This window comes from Pezoporus flaviventris, unplaced genomic scaffold (assembly GCF_033815535.1).
Source record: "Pezoporus flaviventris isolate CSIRO_AGI_PZ_B2104156 unplaced genomic scaffold, CSIRO_AGI_Pfla_v1 ptg000049l, whole genome shotgun sequence".
Lineage (NCBI taxonomy): Eukaryota > Metazoa > Chordata > Aves > Psittaciformes > Psittacidae > Pezoporus > Pezoporus flaviventris.
Window position 1 is genome coordinate 3,518,359 of NW_026892597.1, and position 9,258 is coordinate 3,527,616.

At 47.8% G+C, this 9,258-nt stretch overlaps 1 protein-coding gene across 1 annotated transcript; it reads right to left on the reverse strand.

The window, feature by feature from the left end:
• Positions 1–4,057: 4,057 nt before the first annotated feature.
• Positions 4,058–9,012, reverse strand: LOC133277077 (endonuclease domain-containing 1 protein-like). Its single transcript, XM_061468640.1, has 3 exons — positions 8,853–9,012; positions 6,906–7,224; positions 4,058–4,770 (listed from the first exon to the last, which is right to left on the reverse strand). The coding sequence occupies exons 2-3, from the start codon at positions 7,185–7,187 to the stop codon at positions 4,225–4,227; spliced, it is 828 nt and encodes a 275-aa protein (XP_061324624.1). The 5' UTR covers positions 7,188–7,224; positions 8,853–9,012; the 3' UTR covers positions 4,058–4,224.
• Positions 9,013–9,258: the final 246 nt, after the last annotated feature.

Below are 9,258 nucleotides of genomic sequence, written 5' to 3' on the forward strand. Positions count from 1 at the left end.
CTGGCAAAAGACACACAGCTGTGTAAGTAGTCAGAAAAGGAGAGCAAATTTACATCGTAAGTGCTTTACATAAGCCAACGTGATACTTAGCATGCTAAGATTAATTCATGGTAGGAGACCTGGCATCTGGGATCTGAAAATATTAATCTCATTGGTATTATTATGGCACGTGAAAAGAAGCATTCCCATCAAATATCCTGAGTGGTGTGAAATCACACATGCACAACACAAATCCTTTCAGTAGTTAAGTCAGTGTTAACTCTCTTACCCCAGCTTAAAGTGTTATTAATTCCTCCACACCTGTTCTGAGATACTCATAAGCTTTCAACAGAGCTTTCTGCTATCTCAAACCTTTAGTTCAGGGGCCCTTTATCCCACACTGGGTTTTGCTCTAGGAGTTGCCAGCCACGACTTTAGCCCTTTAAATCAAGAAAAGGCACTAAAGATCAGACAGAAGATGATGTAGAGATGTGAAGATCCACGATTCATTGTTCCTCAACAATAAGATTTGTCCTGGGTTCAGCAGTAGCAGTCATGTTTCTCCTCCTTGGTAGCTGGTGCAGTGCAGTGTTTTGACTTTCGGCCTGGGAACAGAGCTGATAGTGATGTTTTGGTTTGGCCAAGGACTTTGTGAGCCTCATGCTCTGCCAGGGAGGAGGGGAAGCCGGGAGGAAGCAGAGACAGGACACCTGACCCAAACTGACCAAAGAGGTATTCCATACCACAGCCCGTCATGCCCAGGATGTAACTGGGAGTTAGCCGGAAGGGCTGGGAGACTGCAGGGTTGGAGGAGGTATCGGTCGGAGCTTGGTTGGGCTGAGGGGGGCGAGTTATCGGTCAGCGGGTGGTGAGGTGTTGTATTCTCTTCCCTTGTTATTTCCTTTACCATTATTATTACTGGTGGTAGCAGTAGTGATCTGTGTTATACTTTAGTTACTAAACTGTTCTTATCTCAACCCGTGGGAGCTGCATTCTTTTCGATTCTCCTCTCCGTCCCTCCGGGAGTAGGGGGAGGGAAAGAAGGGGGGGAGTAAGTGAACAAATTGCCTGACTGGGTTTAAACCACGACAAGATTTCACATGTTTGCATGAAGAATCAGCAGGGAGAATTGTTTTTCAAGTCTCCAGGTTTTCCAGCTTCTTTGGTAACCATGCAATAGCAATGCATAACATGGGAAAAGAGAGATGTTTGCTTTTCAATAAACTGAGCATTCCTCTCTTCTAATAGCTCCTGGCAAGATAAAGCAGCTAGGTTAATGGATATTGTATATATATATATTCATTGTATAGATCCACATTTAACTGAAGACAGGAAATTCCCAGTAGAACCTCCTATGAGACTCAGAAAGGACTCTCAAATCTTTGAGCCTCATTTCCCAGGAAAAAGCCTGTCCCTGCAGGCTGAGATTAAGAGATGCGCACTCCCCCTGGACACCCCGCCTGAAGATCAGCTTGGCAGGGCCACAGGCAGCATGTGTTTCATGCAGAACCACACAGGGTACATTCGCCTACATGAGGGAGACGGGCAAATCCAACAGCTTCAGTGTGCCCAAGCCGGCAGATGGAGATGGCAAAGCCCCAGTGAGGTGTTCCCCGCCTGCTTTCCCCATGTGGCAGCCAGAGATGCTCCTGCAGGGACTTATAAATAAGCATATTGTATTTACTCTGGCAAAATGTTATAGCTGCTACAAATCTGGATGCATCAAAGCAGTTTTGCCCAGCTGCTTTCTCAAGCAGAGGCCAGATGATGCCACTGGAGTGATTTTCTTGTTGCCATCTCTTTGGGGACAGGATGTGGCAGCGTGTTCAGTTCAAGGCGTTTGAACCACTGGAACAGGACTAAATAAACTGCATGATCCAGCCCATGGCAGTGAAGTGAACTTAGTGATAGGACCCTCTGCCAGCTGCATGCCCATTCCAACAACCGCAGCAAGGGATGCAGCGAGCAATAGGGCTAACAGGATTTAGCTCCCAGCATCCTCTTATAGCCTCTGGGAAAAAGAACTTTTTCTTTCTGAAATCTCAGCTATGCACTAGTAGCGAGAGCTCTCCCCAAAGATGGACAGACATGGAATTACCTTCCCATCTCAGTGCAGCAGACAGAGGAACTTCCCACCCCACCAGAGATGCACCCATGATGCATGGACTGGCTCTGGGCTCACCAAATATCCCTATTACTTGTTCATAGCCAGGGTGAGCAGAAAACAGAGGAAATCATGGATGTAAGGATGCCCCTGGAGCTGAAGCAGCCTTCTGCTCAGCTCCAAGCTAAGGTGCTGTGTGAAGCATCCCTCTTATTTGTTGGAAGGCAGCTTCCAAGCTGATTCATCCATTGTTTTTTTTTGGCTTCCCATGTATTTCATATGCTTGCTGTGGAGGGGAGGGCATTTCTGGGTACCACTGAGGGAAAAGGTCCTGGGGAGAGCCCAGGGAGCTGATGGAGGGGTGAGTAATGGAGGTGGCTGGGGAGGGGGGGATTTTGGGGGCTGGCAATGGTGAGGATGAGTGTGGTTTCAAGTCTCAGCAGGCATGAGGAGTTGGATGAGTGAGTCAGAGGAAGTCCATGAGCAACCCCAGAGGCATCTGCAGAGGTCCCTCAACCTGAGGTAGCACTTGATAGTTTCCCCCCATCAGTGGTCTGTGGCAGCATGTGAACCAAGGAGCAAAAATGCTTCAGGGCAGAGGCCTGGGACTACAAGGGCTACCCAGCAAAGGGGGGTGTGAGTGATGTTCTTAAGTTATTCTCCTAAAAAGCAAAGCATTCTGCTGCCTAAGAGCAGCACAGCTGGCACAAGTGAATGCTGCTGCTGCTTTCACCATAGCAGCTGGAGATACAGGAGCCCGTGGTACTATTGGGAACTGACAGTGGTGTGTGTTGGGAGCTTCCCTGCTCTCAGGTGTCCAGAGCCACTGGAGATGCCCTTGGAGAACTTGTCTGGCCTCTGGCTGCAGGTATCAGGGCATCTCAAGTGGTCCAGGATGCCTCTGTTCATGCAGCTGAGCCACTCCTGGATCTCTGCTGGCTGTGGTCAGAGCTCAGGTACCCAACACACATGGACACATCTGCATGTAGGGGTCTAACTTATGGTTTATTTGTAAGGTGACCTTACAGTGCAGCAATGGAGCAAATACTTCATACTGTGAACTACTCAGGAACTAAATTACATGGCATACATTGACCTTACATCCATTGAATGCATTTAACAAAATGAGTTACACATAAATATTCAGGAAAGGTTCAGAATGAGTACAGAGAAGAAAATCATCCAACCAGTGTGTCACAGAAATGTATCTTCGACTGGTCAAAGCTTGCTGTACATCTGATCCCTGAGCCTGGCTGGCTGATACCTCAGCTCCTGCTCTCAAGGTGCAGGTTCTAAAAGCAAGCAAACAACAACCTGCTAGCAAATATACATAAACACAGTGTCTGTGTAAGCTCAGGGTTAGAGAGCCTAGTGATTAGATGTAGGTTATTTCCTTCTTTCTCTGTTTTATTTATTTACAGACCTCAAGATGCTGCTCCTGTGCTTAGTTGTGTTACTTCTTCACCTTCTTCTCTCCCTTTATCCTTTGCTGTTGTCATTGCTCTATTGGTCAGAATGCATTTGTGGAATCATCCTTACAGACTTTCAGCAATCCTTGGGCTCATTGCTTTCCTTGTCTAAAGATGAATCACAGAATCATAGAATCATAGAATCATGGAATGGTTTGGGTTGGAAAGGACCTTAAGATCATCCAGTTCCAACCTCCTGCCATGGGCAGGGACAACTCATACTAAATCATTAGGTTGGGATGGACCTCTGGAGATCCTCTGATCCAGACCCCTGCTCCAGCAGGACCATGTCTATTTGGGTTTTGAGTATCTCCAGCAATGAAGAATCTACAGCCTCTCTGGGCAACCTGGGCTGTCCTAGTCCCATACCTTTCCTAAGGGGATGAGGGACAAGTCAGCAGCACACTATCTGTGATCTGAGGAAGGAGCAATGAGCTGTGTATGGGCATGGAGATAAAGGGAAAAAAGCCTCAAACAAAGCTCTTCTAGTGTCAGTGAGAGCTCTGATCTCCTTGCCCATGGCTGTCATCCAGCTTGCCCCTCCAGAGTGGCCAGGGCAAGTACTCCTTTTTAAGAGCTGGAAAACCACTGGGGAAGGAAGCAGGATGGATGCTGCACAGGGCATGTGGACAAAGCCTCTGAGCCTTTTTACGCTGGGATGTGTAGTGGGGCTTATTTCCGGGGACAACCACTGTCAAACAGAGAAACCCGGCTTCTCCCATAAAGCCGGGTCAATGTATCCTCCAGCTCCTCCAGTGTGAGGAGCTGCACCTCATTCCTATCATTCTCAGCAATGACCGCCCAAGTCTTCCTATGCTTGGCGTTCACCTCGCAGCAGGCACTCGCCCAGAGGTAGCTGGGTTTATTCACCCTCCCCTTGGAGATGTAGTTGTTCCCAGGCACAGCACCCACGACGACATAGGTGTTGTTACAGCCCTGGGTGTTCCTGATCATCGTCTGCTGCTCGTAGTTGTTCCAGGCGCCACCGTTGAGCTTCTCATTCTGGGGCACGATGTTGGTGAGGGTGAAGGTTGCTGTCCTGCTGTTGGAGTCAGAGTGGTGGCTGTTGGGGTTCAAATGGCCCCGGTTCAAACCAGTCAGGTTCTTGTAGTCCTGGAGGACAGCCTGGTGCTTGCCAATCTCCTCTAAGCTGATGCTGAAGTCATTCAAGAGGGTCCGCTCTCTTTCCATAGTTCTGGGATAAGCCAGGCCAATCAGCTTAAGAGGTAAAGAAGAGGAAAAGGGGTTAGTGTTGGGAGTAATGGAGTACGTTTCCCTGGAGTAGAAGTCTGTGAGTGCTGAGCACTCATTTCTCGTTACCTCAGTGTATGAAAATGCCTGAAGCGGAGAGAAATCATAAAGGTGCGCCTCCTCGAGCACACAAGCTTAGAATTTGACTGCTCTTGATCTGACTTGTGACCTTTGAAATCCAGCCTGGGACTGTGGGTAGATGCATGACACGGTGAGCATTTTCTCCTCCCAGGTTTGAAAGGTGATGTGGGTGAAACATCTCCCCTGCCACATCTGGTTCCCTTTCCTCCCATCTCCACATCCTACATCTGCTCAGGGCTCTCCCCAGTGCCTCTCACCCCTATCAATCACATTCAACCTTCATCTGATGAGGCTATCACCAGCCCTGCTCCTTTATTCAGGCTTTGGGAAAGGTTTTCATGCCTTTTTTAAACCAATCTGTCAACACCCTGGTGTTTTATGAGCTCAGGAAAACAAAACAAGAGCACAGATACCCTCTTTGGGTGTCTTAGGGAGTCTTTGAAGGTGGTCAGGATGGGGCGAGGATGAGCAGAAGAGCCATGGAGCCTTCCACAGGGGAGATGAGGACTCAGCCCCTTCTCCTCTTTGCCCCTCGCTTGAACTATGTGTGGTTGCTGCAGTACCACACTCCTGAAGCACCACTGTTTGCCTCCTCTATACCCATGCACCTAGAGCTGTGTTGAGAAACCAATCCCAGAGGTGAGTTTTCCCTGGAAGGAATATAGTGCATTGCAAAGATGAAGCTTTTTCACTCAGCAAACAAAAAATACCTCAATGCAAGTGGGATCTGCTACTGCAGGACTAACACTTTGTCTCGGGGCTGATGTGGGCTAGGGAGAACAGATGTGCTCCTTCTGCAGCAGCACTGAAAGCAAGTTGGAAATGATCAGCCTCTTGAAGGAGCTCATAATCCCCCAGGAGACCTGGGGAACATAAATATTGCATGAAACCTCTGCAGGAAGTTAACTAATTCACAGATTTCACAGATGGCCTGGGACCATGGTCCAGGAGGCAAAGAGAGAAGGCGTTATCCACCTTAAATGTGGAGGCTGCAGTGGTTGCAGTACCCTATTAGCTGCTTGAGTTCCTATGCAGTTCTATATTAGCTGCTTGAGTTCCTATGAGTAGCAAGTGCAAACAATTTCTTTCATAACCATAACACCTTTTCGTATTTAAGGAAACATATTTAGCCTTCCTCTGGAATAGGGCATATGGCTTTCTTTTGTGGCTCATTTTCACCTAAATCCCCTACTGCTTCTGTGTTCTGAGCAAGGACCTGAATTTCCTCTTCTTCTGTTCTGTAATTTGCTTGGGCTTTCTTACTGAAGGCTGAAGTCTGTTAGAAGGACGTTTGGGAGGGCTTTGTAGTTTGCAGAGATCTTTGTGTCTGATGGATGCTTCTGAACCAAGCCTGAGGCAATGGTGGTAAGCAGCAACTACAGGTGGATGGAGATCGTGCGCTTCTGACTTGAGTGATGCTGATTCTTACTTCTCACTGCCTGAAATACCACTCAATGCCTTTACCCAGTGTTAACTTAACCCTCTCAATGCTGACAGCTTGTTCCTATACTTTTGCACTGGGTCATCTCACCCTGCACTGAATTTCTCTGCACTTCTCTCATGCCACTTACAAAGCCAGAATGACTCAACTGGGAGCAAATATGTCAGGGATGCAAAAGAGATCAGAGCTCAGCAGTGTTCATCCTTCATGTTTAGGTGCTGTTGGATGTCTTTTCGCCATCGCTTGCTCTCCACCACACCATGGGACAGGGGTCATTTGACTTTGTAATGTAATGTAATGTAATGTAATGTAATGTAATGTGACTTAATGTTCCTAAGAGGTCAAAGTGGCAAAATGGGCACTTTTAGGAAATGACTCATCTCATCCTCCTGCTGATGTCTCAGATGCATCAGAGGAATCATATGGTGAAGGTGTTTGAAGTTGAATGAGACTAATCCCCTCCAGCAGTCCCATTTGCATGCATGTGGGGTGGGTGGGAGGAGAAGGAAGTGTTCGGTTAACTGCTGTAGCTGACCTTTTAATGACTGTAGGGTGATGTGCTGCAAGAGAGGACACTCACCTGGGGCTCAACCAGCCATGTGTTGGGTCTCTTGCCAGCTGCAGGCTGGTAGAGGTAAGCAGAGTATACGGGAATACGCCTGCTCTTGTCGTACAGGGTGGCAAAGTAATACTGGTTCTTGTAACGCTGGCAGATCCAGGCTGGGTTCTCTGGTTCCAGGGCTTCATTTGGGGGGGTTTTCCGGAAGAAGAACTGAGGGCATGAGCTTTCGAAGGATGTCACCAGCTCACTGTGTCCCAGCCAGAGGCAGCTTGCCAAGACCTGCAGCAGCAGCAACAGCATCGTGGGGAGGACTTCAAGTGAAGGAGCTCTTGCTCACCTGGAGGGCAATGCAGAGGTACAATCAACCTGGGGAAGGCTCATCATGGCCTGGAGTAACTCTTGTGTTTGTGTTTTGTTTGTTGCAGAGGAGGGACCCGGGAGAGAACAACAAAGGGACAACTTCTGCCCTCCTGGATATGGCAACATCAACAGGGGAATGAGGGTGAAGTCTAAAATAGGTTTTAGGTGCCTAGAGGAGGCAGCAGTGAGAGAATTTAGCTTGTCTGAGGAGGGATCCAAACCCATCCCATGTCTCATCAGCTCACACAGCAAAGCTTTTTAGGGAACTGAGGCAAGGTCTTGGGACAAAGCCACTTTTTCCAACCTACCTCTGTTGGCCAAGAGCTCAACTTTCTGTTAGCACTGGAGAAATAGGGCTGGAAGCTCCTATTTCTGAATATCACCTCACTCCCTTTGTTCTGAGGACCTGCTCACAGCAGAGAACCTGCAGCTAGGCACATACTCTGCTCAGCCACCTACAGTGCTGAGCTGAGATTTAGTCTCACGGGGGATTTGGAAGGGAAACAACAGTGATGCTGCACTTCCTACATGTCTCAGGCCCCATCTAAGTTCACATAGAGATGCAGCTCTTCTGTAACTCCTCTGTGCTTGCAGCAGGATTAGTCTCCCCTATAACTGGGTCAGGTGTTTAACCCAAAGTGGTCCAGCTTGCGGTCCTGAATGCCATTTTTGCCCCAACTTGCATTCTCAGGGTGTCCAACCCCAGACAATGAACTTGCAGATATATGGATACAGAAAGAGAAGGGGATGAAGGAAGCATCAGGGATGACACCTGTGTCTTATCAGCACTCTGCCTGTTGCTGTAGCAATGCAGATACCAAGGGGCAGCTCTTCCCATGGCTGCACAGGATTTCTGCTGATCCACATCTTTAGCTTTGCTGATTGCTTTTTCCTGTACTGTAAAAAGGCACTGGGGCAGGATTTTCTATCTCTCCAACAGAAGCAGGTCCTGTTTTGTCCTTCTTGGGTGTTGAAATGATTTTTAGCAGCCAGCAAGCTCTTTCTTTTTGGAGAAAACCAAGTAATTCCCTGTGATGCTGGCAGTGATGCAGGGTGCTTTATCTTCTCTCTGATACTTCGGGGTAACAGCGATAGCTCCATTTTAAAGCTACAGAGTAGCTTTAAAATAATGAGCATTTTAAATAAGGCAGGACAAGCAGCTAAAAGGATTCATGGAAGAGAAAGCTGCCTTGGCCTCTAGGACACAAACCCCACCTTGGCTGGGGAGGTGGCTGAGCTGAGGACTACCGAAGGCTTGGAAAATTACCTTGCACATTTGCACTTTCTTACACTTTTCCCTGACCCTCATCTGTTACATTCCATTGGATTCAGGCTACTGATGTAGATATACCCTTGCTCTGATCCAGGACATCTGGTCCTTTATCTCTTCACTAGTTCTGGATTAGGAATGTGATGACCAACAAGCTGAAAACCTGAAAAGTGAACCTTAAGAAGTGGTTTATCACAATACGCTGCAGAACATGACTCTATCTGCCCTAAAGCAGGCAGAAAAGTTACTGAAAAGTCCTTGTTTTCCACCACCCCCTCCATGAGCTTAAAATACATCTAAGTAACTTAATAACAGATACAGAGAAACCAACCTACCGTGTGGAAGAGCAGCACCTAAAGACTTTATTCACAGGACTCTGCTCACAGCCCTGAAGTGGAACAGGACGTTCAAATGCCTCTGCTATAGACTGAAGCTGGCTGTGGCCTCAGGGTGGTTTATATATGGTCTCCAGGAAGGCAGAGTTGTTTGATTTCTCAAACAGGGCTTAGAGTCAGTTTGTCCAAGGCTGGAGCCAGGACATGTGCTTTTCCAGAGGTCTTTTGCAAGGTCACAGATAGAGTTAGGGCACTCAATAACCCTCCTCTCCCCCCTCCCTTATTCAACAGTTGGATATGACTTTTCCAGGTGACTTGGCACCTGAAATGTAATCATTCAAGGTGTTGTGTGGCTATTTCTGATAACCTTGAATCAAGTCTTCCTAACAGCTTGTAGCCAAACTCT

Coding starts and splice junctions, on each gene's coding strand:
- LOC133277077 (XM_061468640.1), bottom strand. CDS start 7,187: ATGCTGTTGCTGCTGCTGCAGGTCTTGGCAAGCTGCCTCTGGCTGGGA. Junction 4,771..6,905: donor CATGGCTGGTTGAGCCCCAG/GTGAGTGTCCTC, acceptor TTACCTCTTAAG/CTGATTGGCCTGGCTTATCC.